The sequence below is a fragment of the Carcharhinus amblyrhynchos genome, chromosome 35 (assembly GCF_965287045.1).
Source record: "Carcharhinus amblyrhynchos chromosome 35, sCarAmb.v2.hapA, whole genome shotgun sequence".
Classification (NCBI taxonomy): Eukaryota; Metazoa; Chordata; class Chondrichthyes; order Carcharhiniformes; family Carcharhinidae; genus Carcharhinus; species Carcharhinus amblyrhynchos.
In genome coordinates, this window is record NC_137358.1 from 2,070,176 (window position 1) to 2,092,354 (window position 22,179).

General features: G+C 48.5%; 1 protein-coding gene across 1 annotated transcript in view; it reads left to right on the forward strand.

Moving 5' to 3' along the window:
- Positions 1-22,179, forward strand: part of LOC145361543 (voltage-dependent calcium channel gamma-2 subunit) — a 97,956-nt gene that overhangs the window by 19,991 nt on the left and 55,786 nt on the right. The window contains exon 2 of the mRNA XM_080217367.1: positions 5,442-5,453. Coding sequence (XP_080073493.1) covers positions 5,442-5,453 — 12 coding nt within the window. The remainder of the gene's footprint in view (positions 1-5,441; positions 5,454-22,179) is intronic.

Sequence of the window (22,179 nt, forward strand, 5' to 3'; positions counted from 1 at the left end):
CATTCAGCCCATCGAGCCTGCACCGATCACAATCCCATCCAGGCCCTATCCCCATAATTCCATGCATTTACCCTAGCCAGTCCCCCCCCCCCGCCCGACACTAAGGGGCAATTTAGCATGGTCAATCCACCTAACCAGCACGTCTTTCGGACTGCGCGAGGGAACCAGAGCACCCGGAGGAAACCCACACAGACATGGGGAGAACGTGCAGACTCCACACAGACAGTGACCCAAGCTGGGAATTGAACCCAGGTCCCTGGTGCTGTGAGGCAGCAGCGCCAACCACTGTACCACCGTGCTGCCCACATTGCCATGGCTCTGCAGTCACATGTAAGCCAGGTCAGGTAAGGACGGCAGATTTCCTTCCCTAAAGGAACCAGATGGGTTTTTCCGACAAAGGTTTCATGGTCACCAGTTGATTCTTAATTCCAGATTTTTAAAAATTGAATTCAAATTTCACCATCTGCCGTGGCGGGATTCGAACCCGGGTCCCCGGAACATTGTCCCATTCCATTGTCTCTGGAATACAGATATCACTGCACCACCATCCCTTATTTATTTAAACTAAGAAACAAGTTTAGAGTTCCCAACTCCAGCTGGATTTAACCCTGGAGTTTCCATCATGTAACCCACAGCCGCCAACTGCCCCACACTCCATCCAATGGCCACTCAGTTTGTCTGTCCTGGAGCCTTCCTCCAGCCAATCACAAAGCAAGTAGATCTTTCATCTCCTGATTGGATGGTCCCTGACAGCCAATGAGACAGAGCGTTCTACACCTTCACACCATTCTTCCCAATGAATCCCTGAAGACTCCAGGAGAGTTGGCCACCCCTGTGGCCATCCTGTCCTCTGCCATGTGGCAAGGAGAATGTTTGACAGACTTGGGATTTTGATGGTATCAGTGGATGAGGGATGGGGGGGGAGTCTCCGGATAGAACAGGGGTACAAGGAGATGGAGGGGGAGGTGGGGGGAGATTGGTATTTGGTCAGATCTCTGGGGAAGCTCAGGGTTTATCTGTCAAGTTGTTGTTATGCCCTCATTGGGGGAGGTGATGGCCTAGTGGTATTATCGCTAGATTATTACTCAAGAAACTTAGTGAATGTTCTGGGGACCCGGGTTCGAATCCCAGCACAGCAGATGGGGGGATTTGAATTCAATGAAAAAAAATCTGGAATTAAGAGTCTACCGATGAAACCATTGTTGGGAAAACCCATCTGGTTCACTAATCTCCTTTAAGGAAGGAAATCTGCCAACCTTACCCGGTCTGGCCTACATGTGGAGCATCTCGGAGGAGGGGAGGAGGAGGGGTTTAGGGGGAGTTTTCCAGAGCTCGGGGCCCGGGCAGCTGAAGGCACGGCCGCCAATGGCGGAGCGATGGAAATCGCTCAAGAGGCCAGGATTGGCGGAGCTCGGAGATCTCGGAGGGTGGTGGTGCTGGAGGAGGGTGACAGAGTTAGACAGAGCCACAGCGGTGGGACTGACTCTGAGCTGCCCTCTCAAATGGCCGAGCAAAACACTCAGCTTGAAGGGCAGCTCGGGTCGGGCAATAAATGCTGGCCCAGCCAGCGATGCCCATGTCCCACAAATGTGAAGCAGCAATTTAATGCTTGAACCGGGTTAAATAAAACAGCAGAGGGAGTGTGTGTGTGTGGCAAACAGATGCAGCCTTTGTTTATTAACTGGGTTACTTTAAACTAATTCACCAGACGGAATGTGGGTTCCCCCTCCGGATTAATCTCCATTCATTTCACTAGAAGACAATGTCCAAAATGCAACAATTTTGTCACTTTTCCAATGGGGTGGGCGAGGTACAAATAATTCCAATAATATTGCCAACAGCTCAGATATTGAAATTCTCAGCCTTTGTTTTCCACTCCTCTCCCTAACTCCGTCACCCTCCTCCAGCTCCACATCCCTCCGAGATCTCCGAGCTCTGCCAATCCTGGCCCCTTGAGGCATCTCCCATTTCCATCGCTCCACCATTGGCAGCCGTGCCTTCAGCTGTCCGGGCCCCGAGCTCTGGAAAACTCCTCCTGTACCCCTCCACCTCCCCCCCCCCCCCCCTTCCTCCAGATGCTCCGTAAAAACTTCTGTTTTGATCAAACCTTTTGTCTCCGGGTGTGGTTTAGTGTCACAGTCTGCTTTTATAAAACTCCTGCGGTGCACCATTAAAAGCACTTTGTAAAGGATGTGCGGCGGTTTATAGTCTCTGGTTTATTCTGTGAAGCAGTACGGAGAGGTTGGCTCAGAGGGTGTTGATGATCGAGTTGAGTGTTCAGTGATCTTAGGATGGAGAAGGGCTGATGAGTTAACACAGTGGATTGGCACGGTGGCACAGTGGTTAGCATTGCTGCCTCACAGCGCCAGGGACCCGGCTCCGATTCCAGCCTCGGGTGACTGTCTGTGTGGAGTCTGCATCTCTTGACTCCCCAGAGCCTGTCCACCATCTACAAGGCACAAACCAGGATTGTGATGGAATACTTCCCACTTTCCTGGATGAATGCAGCTCTGACACCGAAACAATTCTACACCATCCAGGTCAAAGCAGCCCACCAGACTGCCACCTCACCCATCCTCTTATATAATCACTCCCTCCATCACCAACACACAGTGACGGCCGTGTGTACCATCCATAAGATGCACTGCAGCAACTCACCAAGACTCCTTTGGCAGCACCTTCCAAACCCCCGTGTCTGTGTGGGTTTCCTCCGGGTGCTCCGGTTTCCTCCCACACTCCAAAGATGTGTGGGTTAGGTGGATTGGCCATGCTAAATTGCCCCTTTAGTGTTGGGGGGATTAGCAGGGTAAATACTTGGGGTTTCAGGGATAGAGCCTGGGTGGTGTAGATTTGATGGGCCGAATGGCCTCTTTCTGCACTGTGGGGATTCAATGATTCTGTGAAGTGTGCACTATCGACTGAGTGACCCTGATTTTAAATCCCAATCCTGTTCCATTCCAGGGGGAATAGTGCGTGGGAAATGTTAACATTGAAAAATGCTACAACTGGATTCCAAACCATCAACTTTCCTGTTGTTTAAATTTTGAAGAATCCCAAAATCCGAATCCTCCAAAAGGCACTCAAAACATCACATCATCAGCACTGGTTTTTTTAGCATTCATTTTACAGGATCTGGGCCTCGCTGGCTAGACCAGCATTTATTGCCCATCCCTAATTGCCCCTCGAGATGGTGGTGGTGAGCTGCCTTCTTGATCCCATTGCAGCCCATATGGTGTAGGTACACCCACAGTGCTGTTAGGGAGGGAATTCCAGGATTTTGACCCAGCGACAGTGAAGGAATGGCCGATATATTTCCAAGTCAGGATGGTGAGTGGGGAACTTGCAGATGGTGGAGTTCCCCATGTATCTGCTGCCCTTCTAGATGGTAGGTGTGTTGGGATTAGAAGGCCCTGTCGAAGGAGCCTTGGTGAGTTGCTGCAGTGTGTCTTATAGACAGTACACACTGCTGCTACTGAGCGTCAGTGGCAGAGGGAGTGAGTAAATAAGAGGGTGGGTGAGGTGCCAGTCAAGCAGGCTACCTTGAACTGAAAGGTGTAGAATTTCTTGGGTGCTGTCAAAGCCTTATTCATCCAGGCAAGTGAAGAGTATTCCATCTTGACTTGTGCCTTGCAGATGGTGGACAGGCTTTGGGGAGTCAGGAGGTGAGTTATTCACTGCAGGATTCCCAGTCTTTGCCCTGCTCTGGTAGCCATTGTATCTATATGGCTGGGTCCAGTTCAGTGTCTGGGTGATGGTGACCCCCAGGATGTAGACAATGGAGGATGCAGCGATGAAGTTGTCATTGAATGTTAAGGGGCAATGATTAGCTCCTCTCTTGTTGGAGATGGTCATTGCCTGGCACTTCTGTGGCATGAATGTTATTTGCCACTTGTCAGCCCAAGCCTGGATATTGTCCAGGTCCCGCTGCGTTTGGACAGGGACTGCTTCAGTGTCTGGGGCGCGGCGAGTGGTGAACATTGTGCAATCGTCAGCGAACATCCCCGCTCTGACCTTATGATGGAAGGAAGGTCATTGATGAAGCAGCTAAAGATGGTTAGTGCGAAGGCATTGCCCTGAGGGATTCCTGCGGAGATGTCCTGGCGCTGAGATGTGATGATTGGGGCAGATCTGAGCCAAGGTGAGAGATGCCAAATGGCCATGGTAGCTTTAAAGATCTGATGCTTGTGAGCTGGGTGGGAGAACATTGTTAACACAACCCACCACCCCCCCCACTCCCCACCCTCACCCCCACCTATCCTACCCCCCCTCCCCCCATCCTCCACCCTCACTGGAACCCCCGAACCTGGGGGATTGTCCCACTTTGGATTGAACCTCAGAATTCTCACAGCCGCACTTGGCCAATGGATCGCACCTCCCACCATGATTCCGCTGAAATAAAACCCTGATTGGATTGACAATATGTTCTTCCTGCTCTTAACACCAACCCCCCTCCCTCTTCCCATCAACATGGGGGGGTGTCTGAAGGCATCCTTCTCACCCAGAAGCTAAGACTTCCCATCAGGGTGAGGTGCCGACAGAATCAGCTCCCAAACCAAAGGAATTGGTGGCATGGTTGAAGGGGAGCTAATGGTCAGGTTGGTAGGATTCTGCTTCTCTGCAGCCTAGTTTTTGGAAGTGTTTATGTGCCTCACACAGAATCCAATCTGGTTCACACCTCACTGTTCTAACGCTATAAACACAGATGTTTGCTTGAGATTTTTCAGCTGAGTGTAAACAGACTCAGAGCAGGAATTAACAGTTGGCTATGAGTGTATCACCTCAACATCCCATCCAACTGCACAACACAAAGCGGAAGCATCAATTTCCAAATCAACCATCACCCAGCAATGCAGACGGTGCTGGGGATTCACAGAGATCCGGTCAACTGGCCAGAACAGACTGGGAAGACACCGAGTGAAGAAGTTTAAAGTTTATTTATTAGTGTCACAATCAAGGCTTACGTTAACACTGCAATGAAGTTATTGTGAAATTCCCCTAGTTGCCACAATCCGGCACCTGTTTGGGTACACAGAGGGAGAATTTAGCATGGAGAATGTGCCCTAACCAGCACGTCTTTTGGACGAAACCAGAGCATCCGAAGGAAACCCAGGCAGACATGGAGAGAATGTGCAGACTCCTCACAGACAGTGACCCAAGCCAGGAATCGACCCTGGCAGCAGTGAGGCTGCAGTGCTAACCACAGTGCCACCATTGCCACTGAAGTGTGGCCAGTCCAGACTGGGAACTCACTGACTGAAGAACAGTAGCCAGTTCACAAGAATAACCGACCTCTCTTCCACTTTCAACAACTTACGTTTACACAGAGCCAGCAAAATGACCCAATCTGCTTCCCAGGAGCATTGATGGATGGGATTTGTCACGCAGTCAACGGGAAGGTCGGTGAGTTCCCAGAGAGGTGGGAATATCCTCAAGGAGGGGAGGGAGGTGGAGGGGTTTCAGAAAGGAATTCCAGACCTTACTGTCCAAATCAGCCAAAGGTACTGCCCCCAGTGGTGGGCAGCTGGAACTGGAGGAGGGCAAATGTCAGAGGTAGGTTATTTACTCAGAGAGTAGTAAGGGCGTGGAATGCCCTGCCTGCAACAGTAGTGGACTCACCAACACTAAGGGCGTTTAAATGACCATTGGATAAACATCTGGATGATATTGGAATAGTGTAGGTTAGATGGGTTTTAGATTGGTTTCACAGGTCGGCACAACATCAAGGCCCGAAGGGCCTGTACTGCGCTGTAATGTGTATGTTCTATAAAACTTACCCAAGGGGTCTCGGGTTGGAGGAAGTTCCTGAGATATCGAGGGAGCAAGACAGCAGAATGGTTTGAAATCAAGATCAGAGGTCACAGGGCTGATGGGGGAAAGGGAATTGGTACGTGTTGGAATGTGGTGCGGGTAGAGGTTTGGACAAGACCTAGTTTACGTGCGGGATGTTCCGACCGCACTCGCCCCAAGTACCGGAAATTCCCACCCGAGGTCAATGGACCTTTGCATGGTCCGTGAACCACCCGCTAGCATTCCTGCGGCAGGCTGGAACGGAGAAATTCCACCCTACTTACAGTGGGATGGGGGAGGTGGTCCAGAAGAGCATTCGAATCATTGAGTCTGGGGGTAACGAACAGAAAGGTGATGGTTTCAATAGCAGATGAGCATTTATTACCTTAATTGCCCCTTGAGAAGTTGGTGGTGAACTGCCTTCTTGAAGTGCTGCTGTCTCTGAGGTGTAGGTACACCCACAGTGCTGTTAGGGAAGGAGTTCCAGGATTTTGACCCAGCGACAGTGAAGGAACGGCCGATATATTTCCAAGTCAGGATGGTGACTGGCTTGGAGGGTGGTGGTGTTCCCCATGTATCTGCTGCCCTTGTCCTTCTAGATGGTAGAGGTCATCGGTTTGGAAGGTGCTGTCTAAGGAGCCTTGGTGAATTGCTGCAGCGCGTCTTATAGATGGTACACGCTGCTGCCACATTGGTAGTTGAGGGAGTGGGTGTTTGTGGATGTGGTGCCAATTAAGCAGCATTGCTTTGTCCTGGATGGTGTAGAGCTTCTTGAGTGTTGTTGGAGCTGCACCCATCCAGGCAAGTGGGGAATATTCCATCATACTCCTGATTTGTGTCCTTGTAGATGGTGGACAGGCTCTGGGGAATCAGGAGGTGAGTTACTCCCCACGGGATTCCCAGCCTCTGATCTGCTCTTGTAGCACAGTATTCATATGGCTGGGTCCAGTTCAGTGTCTGGCCAATGTTAACCTCCAGGATGTTGGTATTGAGGCAGACACGGTGAGAGATGTGCACTGAAATGTTGTATTTTTCCAGAATTTTGGTTTAATTTGACCCGGATCTCGTTGGGTTTTTGCAGAGATATTAAACAGACAGCTCATCAAAGATATTCACCAGAACATATCCTTGTCCTTGAACTAAATCAATGAGGTGCTTTTCTCTAAAATATTTGTAATTGTGGACCACAATGCACTTCCTTCAATAAACACAGCATAAAAATCAGGCCATTCTGCCCACTTTGCCCATGCTGGTTCCTGGAAGGAGCTATCCCATTTGTCCCATTAACTTGCTCCATAACCCAGCAAATCTTCCTCTTCAAGCATCTATCCCTTTGGAAAGTCACGGTTGAATCTGTTTCCACCACCTTCCCAAGCAACACCTTCCACTTCATAACCCACTATGTCAAAGAGTAAACACAATCCCCTAACTTCTCCTCTGGCTCATTTGTTTACCATCTTCAACCTGTTATCTTCTGCCAACTGAACTTCCTGCCCCGGAAACATTTTCTCTCTATCTACCTGATTAAAGCCCTTCAAGATTTGGAATGCCTCAATTAAATCTCCCCCGCAACCTACTCTGCTCTAAGCAGAACATATTTTAAATTAGGGGCGGCACGGTGGCACAGTGGATAGCACTGCTGTCTCACAACGCCAGGGATCTGGGTTCAATTCCTGGCTTGGGTCACCGTCTGTGTGGAGTTTACGCGTTCTCCCCGTGTCTACATGGGTTTCCTACAGGTACTCCGCTTTCCTCCCACAGTCCAAAGATGTGTAGGTTAGAGTGGATTGGCCATGCTAAATTGCCCCTTAGTGTCCCAAGATGTGCAGGTTGGGTGGATTGGCCATGCTAAATGTATAGGTTTATGGGAATAGGGTGGGGGAGAGGGTTTGGGTAAGATACTCCGTCAGAGAGTTGGGGCAGACTCGATGGGCCAAATGGCCTCTTTGTGCCATTTGTGGGTTGGCGGTGGGAGGTGTAGGGATGGTGTGATTTTAACTGACAGCCTGTGTGTGTTACCGGCCGGATGCCACAATCCATTTAGCCTCCGAACATAGAGCCAGTGACAGACATTAAGGGAGTATCTGCTCAGTGTATCAGAGCAACGCAAAATGAAGCAAGTTGGCTTCTGCATCTTACTGGTCTGAACAAGATGGTTGCTGATTTGTACAGTCAGGGTTTCTCTGAGTGCAGCAGCGAGATTTCAGCATTCCTTTATTATCAGAACTCTGTCAAATGTTGGGGAGGATGGAGGGAGGGGAGAATGAATGTTTCCCTGTAAATCAGGCAGGACTGTGACGATTGGTGAATTTGCAGGGCCGCTTAACTTAATTAGATTTGGCCGTTGGTAATTGTGTTTCTTGGTTTCGGGATCTGTTCCTCGGTGGGTAATGCACTGTCCTCACGAGCTGGCTCACATTCCAATCCAGCACATCATCCAGACCAACCTGCTCAGCGCGGTACTGAGGGAGTGCCACTCTGTCTGAGCTGCTGTTGTCCAACATCCACCTGTGGGGGAGGAGTGGTGGGGAGTATAGGGAGTGGGGTTGTGGGTTGGTGGGGGGGGGTGGTGTTGTAGGGGGTAGGGGTGTGGGTTGGCAGGGGGGTGCTGAAGGGGGTGGGGGTATGGGATGGGAGGGGGAGGTGTAGGGGGATGGGGGTGCCGCTGGCTGGGCTAGCATTTATTGCCCATCCCTAGTTGCCCTTGGAGGGCAGTTGAGAGTCACCCACATTGCTGTGGCTCTGGAGTCACATGTAGGCCAGACCGGGGTAAGGACGGCAGATTTCCTTCCCTGAAGGGACATTAGTGACCCAGATGGGTTTTTCAGACAATTGACAATGGATTCATGGTCATCAGTAGATCCTTAATTCCAGATTTTTTTATTGAATTCAAATTCCCACCATCTGCCGTGGCGGGAATCGAACCCGGGTCCCCAGAACATTAGCTGAGCTTCTGGATTAATAATCCAGCGATAATACCACTAGACCATCGCCTCTCTTTAGCTGATCTGGAAGGCGCTGCCTGAAAGGGCGGTGGAAGCAGATTCGATAGGGATTCTCAGATTGGGTAAACACTTGAAAAATGAGCCCCTGGGTGTCGGAGTGATTGGATGGGTCTTTCGAAGAGCTAGCACAGATGCGATGATGGGGCGAACGGCCTCTTGCTGTGCTGCTTATTTCTGTGAATGAGCAGTGTGACTCCGCCTGCCCTTTGCTTTGTCCCTGGCTGCTGTACAATAGCTGGTGTTCTTGACACTATGAAGCAGCGTGATGGGTATGTGCGAAACTGGCCCGGCCACTTGTCAAAATCAATGAAAAGTCAAAGGCCTGATCACTGAGCACTCAGAAGATGGCTGGCGTTCGAAGTAATGTCACTCTGGAAATATAGCACGCAGACGGCTTTCTAACCTGCAGTATGTAAGAATCCCATTAGCGAGTTGTCCTTTAGAAACCTCCTCCTCTGGGTCTGCTAACAACACTGAACCGCTTTATTCCAATCTTTCAGTCGGGGCTTGTATCTCCTGCCAAACGTTGATACTTCATCAGCTTTTCCTTGCATGCTTTCTCAAGAGACAAATCTCTGTCTCCATAACGACAGACCACCCCCACACTTCCCTCTCTGTAGAACAAACACAAGGTTTTCCTTCCATTACATCTCCAGACTGAATTGTCAAGGCTTCTCGTTCAGGTGCAGTCGACCCGCGGTTGGTTTTTGGGGAAGACAGTTTTGGTGTCCTTACCCGAGGGAGGATGTCCTTTGCTGTAGGGGCAGTGAGGGTTTACCAGGCTGACTCCTGGGATGGCAGGTCTTTCGTGTGAGGAGAGAGACTAAGCAGGTGGTATGGTAGCACAGTGGTTAGCACTGCTGCCTCACAGCTCCAGGGACCCAAGTTCGATTCCTGGCTTGGGTCACTGTCTGTGTGGAGTTTGCACATTCTCCCCGTTTCCTCCGGGTGCTCCTGTTTCCTCCCACAGCCCAAAGATGTGCTGGTTAGGTGGACTGGCCGTGCTAAATTGTCCCTTGGTGCCCTGGGATGTGTAGGTCAGATGGATTAGTGGGGTAAATGTGGGGATGGGGCCTGGGCTGGGATTGTTGTCGGTGCAGACTCGATGGGCTGAATGGCCTCCTTTTGCACTGTAGGGATTCTATAATTTTAAAGTTAATTTATTAGTCACATGTAAGGTTTACAGTCACACTGCAATGAAGTTATTGTGAAATTCCCCTAGTTGCCACAGTCTGGCATCTGTTTGGGTCAATGCACCCTAACCAGCACATCTTTCAGACTGTGGGAGGAAACCGGAGCACCCGGAGGAAACCCACACAGACACATTCTATAAATTGATTAGGATTATATTCACTGGAGTTTAGAAGAGTGAGAGGGGATCTTATAGAAACTAATAAAATTCTAACAGGGTTAGACAGGGTCGATTCAGAAAGAATGTTCCCGATGGTGGGGGAGTCCAGAACTAGGGGGTCAGAGTTTGAGAATAAGGGGTAAACCTTTTAGGACTGAGATGAGGAGAAATTTCTTCACCCAGAGGGTGGTGAATGTGTGGAATTCACTCCCACAGAAAGTAGTTGAGGCCAAAATGTTGTGTGATTTCAAGAAGAAATTAGATATCGCTCTTGGGGCTAAAAGGATGGAGGGACATGGGGGAAGGAGGGGATCAGGATATTGAATTCGATGATCAGCCATGATCAAAATGAATGATGGAGCAGGCTCGAAGGGCCAAATGGCCTCCTCCTGCTTCTAGTTTCTGTGTTTCTGTGTTTCTAGGACAGTCTTAAAGAAGGAAGAAGTTGCATTTCTATAGCACCTTTCGTGGCCTCTGAACGTCCCAAAGCACTTAACGACCAATGAAGTGCTTTTTGAAGTGAAGTTCTCCGTCACGATGTAGGAAACAGGAGGCAGGCAGTAACTTCACACAGACAGCAAGCAGGGGAATGACCGGATAGTCAGATAGGGATACAGCACAGAAAGAGTCCATCTCATCATTCCCCAGTGTGCGTTTGGAAAGGGCTTGATCAAGCTGGTTAAAATTATGAGTGGTTTTGGGTGGAGTAAATAAAAAACAGCCAATAGCTGAATTCTGATTTGATTTATTATTGTCACAAGTCAATAAAAATAAATCTGGAATTAAGAACCTACTGATGACCATGAAACCATTGTCAGAAAAACCCATCTGGTTCACTCATGTCCTTTAGGGAAGGAAATCTGCCGTCCTTACCCGGTCTGGCCTACATGTGACTCCAGAGCCACAGCAATGTGGTTGGGTATCACCTGCGCTCCAAGGGCAACTAGGGATGGGCAATAAATGCTGACCCAGCCAGAGACACCCGTGTCCCAGGAGTGAATAAAACATGTGTATTAGTATACAGTGAGAAGTATTGTTTCTTGCGTGTGATACAGACAAAGCATACTGTTCACAGAGAAGGAAAGGAGAGGGTGCAGAGTATAGTGTGATGGTCATAGCTAAAGTGGATAACTGGAGGTGATATGAGGGAAAATTATTTTAAACAACAAGTGATTAGGATTTGGAACGCACCATCCAATCGCTTGTAAAAGGAAAATGGATATATACGTGACGGATCAGTTTAAAATTTATTTATTAATCACAAGTAAGGCTTACATTAACACTGCAATGAAGTCACTGTGAAAATCCCTTAGTTCCCACACTCTGTTTGGGTACACTGAGGGAGAATTTAGCACAGCCAATGCACCCCTAACCAGCACATCTTCAAGAGACAGCTGGATATAGCACTTGGAGTGAATGGAATCGAAGGTTATGGGAAGAAAGCAGGATTAGGCTATTGAGTTGGATGATCAGCCATGATCCTGGTGAATGGTGGAGTAGGCTTGAAGGGCTGAATGGCCTCCTCCTGCTCCTATCTTCTCTGTTTCTGTGTCTTTTGGACTGTGGGGGGAAACCGGAGCACCCGGAGGAAACCCACGCAGACACGGGGAGAATGTGCAGACTCCACACAGACAGTGACCCAAACCGGGATTCGAACCCGGGTCCCCGGCGCTGTGAGGCAGCGGTGCTAACCCACTGTGCCACCGTGCCTCCCCATGTTTTAAAGAGATTGACCTGCAGTGCTGGTTTTACAGAAACCATTTCCAAATCCTCCCAATTCCCCCTTCAATCAATCTGTGGGGTGACTTTGTAACGAGAATCCCCCACCCCACTGCTGAACCTCCGTCACCTGCTTTTCATTCGCACTTGGAGCTGGGATCCTTGAAACTGCAAACATTACTGAAAGTCTATCCAATGGACATTTTGTACTTTATGTTGTACTTAATGCCTGTATTGAGAAAACTCCAGATTCTGTTGCTGTTTTTATGTCTTTATCTCCTTTGCAGGAAATGTGAATGGTTAACTCTCTGCCTATCCACAGTTATCAGCCTTTTTTGACCCTGGCTTCTGTCCCAGATTGTATCAGGCTTATCCATAATGAATTGCATCTGTCATCAATCTACCAACACCTCCCTCCCCCCCCACCAATGTTTGTCACACCTTTTCATAGAATCATAGAATCCCTACAGAGCAGAAGGAGGCCATTTGGCCCATCGAGTCTGCACTGACCACAATCCAACCCAGGCCCTACCCCAATATCCCTACACATTTACTCACTAATCCCTCTAACTTACACACCTCAGGACACTAAGGGGCAATTTTAGCATGACCAATCAACCTAACCCGCACATCTTTGGACTTTATATTTAACATGCTAGGTCCCCCCCCTCCGATACTAAGGGGCAATTTAGCATGGCCAATCCACGTAACCATTAGACCATAAGACATAGGAGCAAAATTAGGCCACTCGGCCCATCGAGTCTGCTCCGCCATTCAACCATGGCTGATATTTTTCTCCTCCCCATTCTCTTGCCTTTTCCCCATAACCCCTGATCCCCTTATTAATCAAGAACCTATCTATCTCTGTCTTAAAGACACTCAGTGACCCGGCCTCCACAGCCTTCTGCGGCAAAGAGTTCCACAGATTCACCACACTCTGGCTGAAGAAATTCCTCCTCATCTCTGTTTTAAAGGATCGTCCCTTTAGCCTGAGGTTGTCCCCTCTGGTTCTAGTTTTTCCTACTAGTGGAAACATCCTCTCCACGTCCACTCTATCCAGGGCCTCACAGTATCCTGTAAGTTTCAATAAGATTCCCCCTTCATCCTTCTAAACTCCAATGAGTACAGACCCAGAGTTCTCAACAATTCCTGATATGAAAAGCTCTTCATTCCAGGGACCAATCTTGTGAACCCTTTCCAAGGCCAGAACATCCTTCCTTAGGTATGGGGCCCAAAACTGCTGACAGTACTCCAAATGGAGTCTAACCAGAGCCTTATACAGCTTCTACATCTATTGACCCTAAAGGGAAATTTACCATGGCCAATCCACCTAACCTACACATCTTTGGACACTAAGGGGCAATTTAGCATGGCCAATCCACCCTAACCTGTAGATCTTTGGAGTGTGGGAGGAAACCGGAGCACCCAGAGGAAACCCATGCAGACATGGGGAGAACATGCAAACTCCACACAGCCAGTGACCCAATCTGGGAATTGAACCTGGGTCCCTGGCACTGTGAGGCAGCAGTGCTAACCCACTATGCCACCATGCTGCCCAGAATTGCAAGACCCATTTGAGTGTCAGTAGAAATAGCCCCTCCATTATAGGTCCACATGGCCAAGGACAAATAGAGGCCAGAACACTAATACCCTACAGTGTGGCCCAAATCTCCAATTCACTGTGCACTGATTTATCCAAATTCATTGTTCTCTTGTTGTCAAATTATTTACAACCTGTGATTCCACATTTCTTCTTCAAGCCTACACCAGTCTTCAGTGAGACACCCCCTCAAACATCTCCCCATTGCACAATGTTCTCCACCTACAACACTCATTTGACTCAGCCGTCTCTTCAAAGAGATTACTTTCTTTTTTTGTGGGACGTGGGGATCACTGGCTGGACCAGCATTTATTGCCCATCCCTAATTTCCCTTGAGAGCAGACCACATGACTCTGGAGTCACATGTAGGCCAGACTGGTTAAGGACAGCAGATTTCCTTCCCTACAGTGAATCAGATAGATATTAATGACACAGTGGCATTGCTGCCTCACAGCGCCCAGAGACCCGGGTTCAATTCTGGCCTCGAGTCACTGTCTGTGCGGAGTCTGCATGTTCTCCCCGTGTCTGCGTGGGTTTTCTCCAGGTGCTCTGGTTTCCTCCCACACTCCAAAGATGTGTGGGTTACTAAGGGGCAATTTAGCATAGTCAATCCACCTAATCTTAGGTACCCTAATCTTCTATTTGTTTTACCACCAGCTTCAATAGCAAGCTCTTAGAGTTTTTATTTTACTCATTCGTGGGACATGGGCGTCGCTGGCTGGGCCAGTATTTATTGCCCATCCCTACTTGCCTGAAGGACACCCCCGTTGCTGTGGCTCTGGAGTCACATGTAGGCCAGACCGGGTAAGGACGGCAGATTTCCTTCCCTAAAGGGACATTAGTGACCCAGATGGGTTTTTCCCATAATCGACAATGGTGGGATAGGCTTGGGGGGATGAATGACCTACCCCTGTTTCTGTCTCTCTACGCTTAGAATCTTACAGTGCAGATGGAGACCATTCAGCCCATCGAGTCTGCATTGATCACAATCCCAGCCAGGACCTATCCCCATACATTTACCCGAGCTAGTCCCCCCGACACTAAGGGTTAATTTAGCATGGCCAATCCATCTAACCCTCACATCTTTGCATTTGGAAGGAAACCCACGCAGACGCAGGGAGAATGTGCAGACTCCACGCAGACAGTGACCCAAGTGGGAATTGAACCCGGGTCCCTGACGCTGTGAGGCAGCAGTGCTAACCACTGTGCCACCAAGTAAGCCATCCATGAGGGAGAACCAATGAGTTTGTTCAGTTTACCTCCCAGGCCCCTCTCTCTTTCCTTTATCTCAGTGCTGTTTATCAGTGTGCGCCCTACATGACCACCTGTAGATTATGTTGAATAAACAGTGAGTCCATCCCTCACAGGAGGAGATTGTGTGCCATTCCATTGGTGATATATAAATTGGTAAAATATAAAAGTGGTGGCATGGTGGCACAGTGGTTAGCACTGCTGCCTCACAGCGCCAAGGTCCCAGGTTCAATTCCAGCCTTGGATCACTGTACATTCTCCCCGTGTCTGCGTGGGTTTCCTCCGGGTGCTCCAGTTTCCTCCCGCACTCCAAAGATTTGAGGGTTGGTTGGATTGGTCATGCTAAATTGTCCCTTAGTGTCGGGGGCAGGGGACTAGCTGGGTAAAATGCATGGGAATAGGATCTGGGTGGGATTGCAGTCAGTGCAGAGTCAATGGGCCAAATGGCCTCCTTCTGTACGGTAGAGTCCTATGATTCGAATATGTTGGGATGGATGTGGGACATTTGAGTCTTCCCTGGCTGGTTCCTCAGACCCGAGCCAGGAATTCTTTTTTAAATCCCTCTCCTCATGGATTCCCGGGATGGGTTGAGGTTTGTATTTCTTGGATTTGGCCTCAGACGTTCCGGGCTCGAGTGGACTATTGGAGGAGAGGCTGGAATGGAGTCTCAGTTTAGTGTTACATCCAACACGTGACAGAGACCAGGAAGATTAAAGAGTGAGGGGGTTGAATTAAAGCAAAAGCTGCGGGAGATCCAAAAACAAACTTCTCGTGGCAACTTAGTCAGATTTAAAAGAACATCACTTTTAAATTCAAATGAGTCGATCAGGTGCCTCGAACGTTACACCTTGGGAATGGTGAACTCCCAACATGTGAAAATCTGTTTGTTTTAATGAATTTATGTGTAGTTTTAGCAGGTACTGTCAGCAAATCAAACTCCAAACACTTACTGCTTCTAAATATCAGAAATAAAAATTGAAATTGCTTTTATTGAGAAACTGAATGATCACAGTCAAAATTCAGACAATCCCTACAGTGCGGAAGGAGGCCATTCAGCCCATCGAGCCTGCACTGACAACAAGCCCCCCCAGGCCCTATCCCAGTAACCCCATGCATTTACCCTGCTAATCCCCCTGACACTAAGGGACAATTTAGCATGGCCAATCCACCTAATCCACACATCTTTGGACATTAAGGGACAATTTATCATGGCCAATCCACCCTAACCCTCACATCTTTGGACATTAAGGGACAATTTAGCATGGCCAATCCACCTAACCTTCACATCTTTGGACATTAAGGGACAATTTATCATGGCCAATCCACCCTAACCCTCACATCTTTGGACATTAAGGGACAATTTATCATGGCCAATCCACCCTAACCCTCACATCTTTGGACATTAAGGGACAATTTATCATGGCCAATCCACCCTAACCCTCACATCTTTGGACATTAAGGGACAATTTATCATGGCCAATCCACCCTAACCCTCACATCTTTGGACATTAAGGGACAATTTATCATGGCCAATCCACCCTAACCCTCACATCTTTGGACATTAAGGGACAATTTATCATGGCCAATCCACCCTAACCCTCACATCTTTGGACATTAAGGGACAATTTATCATGGCCAATCCACCCTAACCCTCACATCTTTGGACACTAAGGGACAATTTATCATGGCCAATCCACCCTAACCCTCACATCTTTGGACATTAAGGGACAATTTATCATGGCCAATCCACCCTAACCCTCACATCTTTGGACATTAAGGGACAATTTATCATGGCCAATCCACCCTAACCCTCACATCTTTGGACATTAAGGGACAATTTATCATGGCCAATCCACCCTAACCCTCACATCTTTGGACATTAAGGGACAATTTATCATGGCCAAGCCACCCTAACCTACACATCTTTGGACACTAAGGGACAATTTGGCATGGCCAATCCACCCTAACCCTCACATCTTTGGACATTAAGGGACAATTTAGCACGGCCAATCCACCCTAACCTACACATCTTTGGACACTAACGGGACAATTTACCATGGCCAAACCAGATAACCTGCACATCATTGGCACAGAAACAGAAAATGCTGGGAAATCTTAGCAAGTCTGACAGCATCTGTGGATGACCCTTCCACCTAACCTACACATCTTTGGACTGTGGGAGAAAACCGGAGCACCCGGAGGAAATCCATGCAGGCATGGAGTTGGCGGGGGGGTTGGGGATGGTGGATGTGCAAACTCCGCACAGACAGTGAGCCAAGCTGGGAATTGAACCCGGATCCCTGGCGCTGTGAGGCAGCAGTGCGAACCACTGTGCCACCGTGCCACTTTCTGACGTACCAGCTGACTCGAGAAGAGCTTCCCTACTGCTGTCAGACTTTTGAACGGACCTACCTCACATTAAGTTGCTCTTTCTCTACACCCTCGCTGTGACTGTAACACTACATTCTGCATCCTCTCCTTTCCTTCTCCCCTATTTACTCTATGAATGGTATGCTTTGCCTGTATAGGAAGAAACAATATTTGGCATTATAAAGTAATACATGTGACAATAAATCAAAGCAAATCAGATAAAATCCAATCAGTAAATTAAAAATCCACTTGAAACCCGGTAATAGGCAAATAATTGTCTCATCCAAAGATTGTATCTCTGACGATACAGCACCTGCTGCAGTTCCGCAAGGAAGCCTGTCTAAATTAACCCCCAGAGTGGAACTTGAAGAGAATTACTGAAGTATTTTTGCCCTTGAACAAATGGTAGAATTTATCTTGGAATCAAAACTTTTAAACTGAATACTTTTTGGCAGGTTTTTAAATCTCAGCTTGTTGTTTCTCCGTCTTCAAACCTATCAATTAATTTAAGTATAATCAGGTTTAAATGGTTAAGGTAATTTTGCTAACTTACAACTTAAACAGCTACATAATATTTTAATTTATTTACAGGGTGCAGACTGTAAGGCCAGCGTTCACTGCCCCCTTTCTGATTAACCTTGTGACGGTGGTGGTCCAGCCATTTTCTTGAATGCAGTTATCATAGATTGTGTTCTCATCATAGAATCCCTACAGTGCAGAAACAGGCCATTCAGCCCATCGAGTCTGCACTGGCTCTCTGACAGAGTATCCCGCCCAGATCCTATCCCCGTATTTTCTTCGCTAATCTCCCTAACCTACACATCTTGGGACACTGAGGAACAATTTAGCACGGCCAACCCACCTAACCTGTACATTTTTGGAGTGTGGGAGGGAACTGGAGCACCCAGGGGAAACCCACGCAGACCCAGAGAGAATGTGCAAACTCTACACAGACAGTGACCCAAGCCGGGAATTGAACCTGGGTCCCTGGCGCTGTGAGGCAGCCGTGCTAACCACTGTGCCACCCTGAGTGCTGGGCTGGACTATTTCAGAATACAATAAGAGTCAACCACACCCTGAAGTGTTACGTAGCCAGACTGAGTTGGGGCAACAAATTTTCTGCCTTAAAGGACATTAGTGGGTGAGATGGAGTTTTATGACAATCTAACAGTTTGATCGTACAGTTTACATGAGCATCCCTAGATGTTCTAGTGACAATAGATTTTTATTCCAGATTCATTTCTTAAATTCCACGGTGCTGTAGCAGGAATTGAACTCACATCTTCAGCCCAGACCCTGAGGTACTTGTCCAGTAACATAAGCACTTTGCTATTGTACCCCTGACATTGAGAGTTACTGAATGGTCATTTCCTGTGAAAGTGAGACAGATGGTGGAATTCAATGAAGAAAATCTGGAATTAAGAATCTGCTGATGACCCTGAAACCATTGTCAGAAAAATCCATCTGTTTCACTAATGTCCTTTAGGGAAGGAAATCTGCCGTCCTTACCCCGGTCTGGCCTACATGTGACTCCAGAGCCACAGCAATGTGGTTGACTCTGAAATGCCCTCAGGGATGGGCAATAAATGCTGACCCAGCCAGCGGTGCCACATCCCACCAATGAGTAATGATTGCTGGAGACCCAGGGAAGAGCTGCATCTGTTATGTGAGGAATATCACAATGCTGACAAAGCAGGAAAGGGTTAGAATTGGACAATACTCTGAAACCTCCTGCAGCCTTGCAACCCTCCGAGATCTTTGTCTCTCTCTAATCCGAGCCTCTTGTGCATTCATCACTCCCTTTGACCCTACGCCCACTCCCAACCATTGGCAATGGTGCCTTCATTTTGTTTTTGCTTTGTTGGTGGGACATGGGTGTCGCTGACTGAGCCAGCCATCCCTGAGGGCATTTCAGAGTCACCCACATTGCTGGGGCTCTGGAGTCACATGTAGGCCAGACCGGGTAAGGACGGCAGATTTCCTTCCCTAAAGGGACATTAGTGAACCAGATGGGTTTTTCTGACAATGGTTTCATGGTCATCAGTAGATTCTTAATTCCAGATATTTTTATTGAATTCAAATTCCACCACCTGCTCTGGTGGGATTCGAACCCGGGTCCCCAGAACATTACTCTGGATCGCTGGATTCCAAGTCCAACGACAATACGTCCATGCTGCCATCTCCCCTGTTTAACCTCACATCCTGGGATTTCCTCCTCAAGCTTTCGACCTCTCCATGACATTCCCCCCCCCCAAAATCGGGTCACTGTCAGTGCGGAGGCTGCACATTCTCCCCATGTCTGTATGGGTTTGCATGGGTTTCCTCCCACAGTCCGAAAGACATGCTGGTGCATTGGCCATGCTAAATTCTCCCTCAGTGTACCCGAACAGGCGACTAGGGGATTTTCACAGTAACTTCATTGCATTGTCAATGTAATCCTACTTGTGATACCAATAAATAAGCTTAAACTTAACTTAAAACGTTGCTTAAAACCTACCCCAAGTTAGGTTTGGCGGTGCAGTGGTACAGTGGTTAGCACTGCTGCCTCACAGCGCCAGGGACCTGGGTTCAATTCCAGACTCGGGTCACTGTCTGTGTGGAGGCTGCATGTCCTCCCCGTGTCTGCGTGGGTTTCCTCCGGGTGCTCCTTCCACACTCCAAAGATGTGTGGGTTAGTTTAATTGGCCGTGATAAATTTCCCGTTGGTGTCAGGGGGATTATCAGGGTAAAATGCAGGGGGTTGCAGGAATAGGGCCTGGGTGGGATTGTGGTTGGTGCAGACTCAATGGGCCGAATAGCCTCCTTCTGTACTGTAGTGCTCCTATAATTCTACTGATCTGTCCTTGCACCTCCTCCTTTGGCTTGGTGTCATAACAACCACATCAAGCACCTTGGACCTGAGCGGGATATGCTTTTGGAAAATCGGTGCAGACTCGATGGGCCGAATGGCCCCCTCCTGCATCGTAGGGATTCGAAGGTTCTATAAAGGTGAATCTTAATGTCAGCACAAGGGGTTCCCTGGGGCAGGGTGAGTGGGGCTGCAGTTCAGGAAGAGCGGGGTGTGGAAGGTGGGAGACTGTGACAGCAATAATCCCAAAAAACTGTCTTTAACAGAGTAAACTATCCCTAGCCGTACAGGAGTGTAATTAAATGAAAACTGAGTAACACCAGAATATCATGAAACTTGCACTCAAAGAGTTAAAGACTTTAAGGTTTTATCAGGATTGGGATGGATGGACGTTTGAATCTAAAGAGAATGAAGCAATGTGGGGACAGTGCAGTAGGGTGGAACTGAGCTAACCAACCACAGCGACAGTAATCTCTTCCTCAGTGTAAGTAAAACCAAGGAGTCATCAACTTAGAAAAGCTACATTTCAGAAAGAGGCCATTCGGCCCATCGAGTCTGCACCGACCACAATCCCACCCAGGCCCGAATCCCTTGTCCCTATGTATTTTACCCACTCATCCCTCTAACCTACACATCTCAGGACACTAAGGGGCAATTTTAGCATGACCAATTAACCTAACCTGCGCACCTTTGGACTGTGGGAGGAAACCGGAGTAGCCAGAGGAAGCCCACGCAGACACGAGGAGAATGTGCAAACTCCACACAGACAGTGACCCGAGGCCAGGAATCGAACCCAGGTCCCTGGAGCTGTGAGGCAGCAGTGCTCAGTGGCACAGTGGTGACTTTAGGAAGCGTAGAGGAGAACATGCCCCTGTCTACATCAACAGGGACGAAGTAGAAAGGGTCGAGAGCTTCAAGTTTCTAGGTGTCCAGATCACTAACAACCTGTCCTGGTCCCCCCCACATGCTGACACTATAGTTAAGAAAGCCCCACCAACGTCTCTACTTTCTCAGGGGGCTAAGAAAATTTGACATGTCAGCTACGATTCTAACCAACATTTACAGATGCACCATAGAAAGCATTCTTTCTGGTTGTATCACAGCTTGGTCTGGGCTCCTGCTCTGCCCAAGACCGCAAGGAACTACACAGGGTTGTGAAGGGAGTCCCAGTCCATCAGCCAAACCAGCCTCCCATCCACTGACATTGAAAGATCTCCGACCTTTCACATGCTGCTCTCTCTGAGCTGCAGCCCCACTCTCCCTGCCCCAGGAAACCTCTTGTGCTGAAATTAAGAGCCTTCACCATCGAATCCCTGTGATGCAGGAGGAGGCCATTTGGCCCACCGAATCTGCACCAATTCTCCAAAAGAATGTCCCACACAGGCCCAAGGTGGATGTTATGACACCAAGCCAGAGGAGGAGGTGCAAGGACAGATCGGTGGAATCATAGACACTCCCCGCTGCCTCAGAAACACAGCCAGCAAATCAAGGACCCCCCGCACCCCAGACATTCTCTCTTCCACCTTCCAAGATACAAAAGTCTGAGGTCACCTAGCAACCGACTCAAGAGCAGCTTCTTCCCTGCTGCTGTCAGACTTTTGAATGGACCTACCTTATATTAAGTTGATCTTTCTCTACACCCTAGCTGTGACTGTAACACTACATTCTGCACCCCCTCCTTTCCTTCTCCCCTATGTACTCTATGAATGGTATGCTCTGTCTGCATAGCACACAAGAAACAATACTTTTTACTGCAGCCCAATACATGACAATAATAAATCAAATCAAATCAAATCAAATGATTGAATAGTAAAGCAGATTTGAATGATTGAATGACTGACTCCTGCTCCTTTCTCTTGTGTTCCTGATTAAAGAGCATTCGATCACACCAATAATCCTGTGTCTGCAATGTCTAACCACTGTCCCTCCTCACTATCTCTCACCGGGGGTTTAATGTGTTGACGGTGGAGACACAGCCATTTTATTTTGTGGGTTGTCTGTGCTCCTGTCCATGGGAGCAGGATGTTCACGCAGCCAATCCCAGCACACGTGGACTCGCTTCAGAACGGTTTCTCTCAGCTGGCCTCTGACCAGCTGTTTGACAAAATGATCTGCTGGATCGGCAGGGGTTCTGTGACAAAGAGAAATGTCTTGCTCTGGGTCACTGAGGATCGTGTGACAGTTCACCGAGTATAGTGGAAAATACAGTTGTCACAGTCTACAGCTTACCTCGTGTGTGTGTATGTGT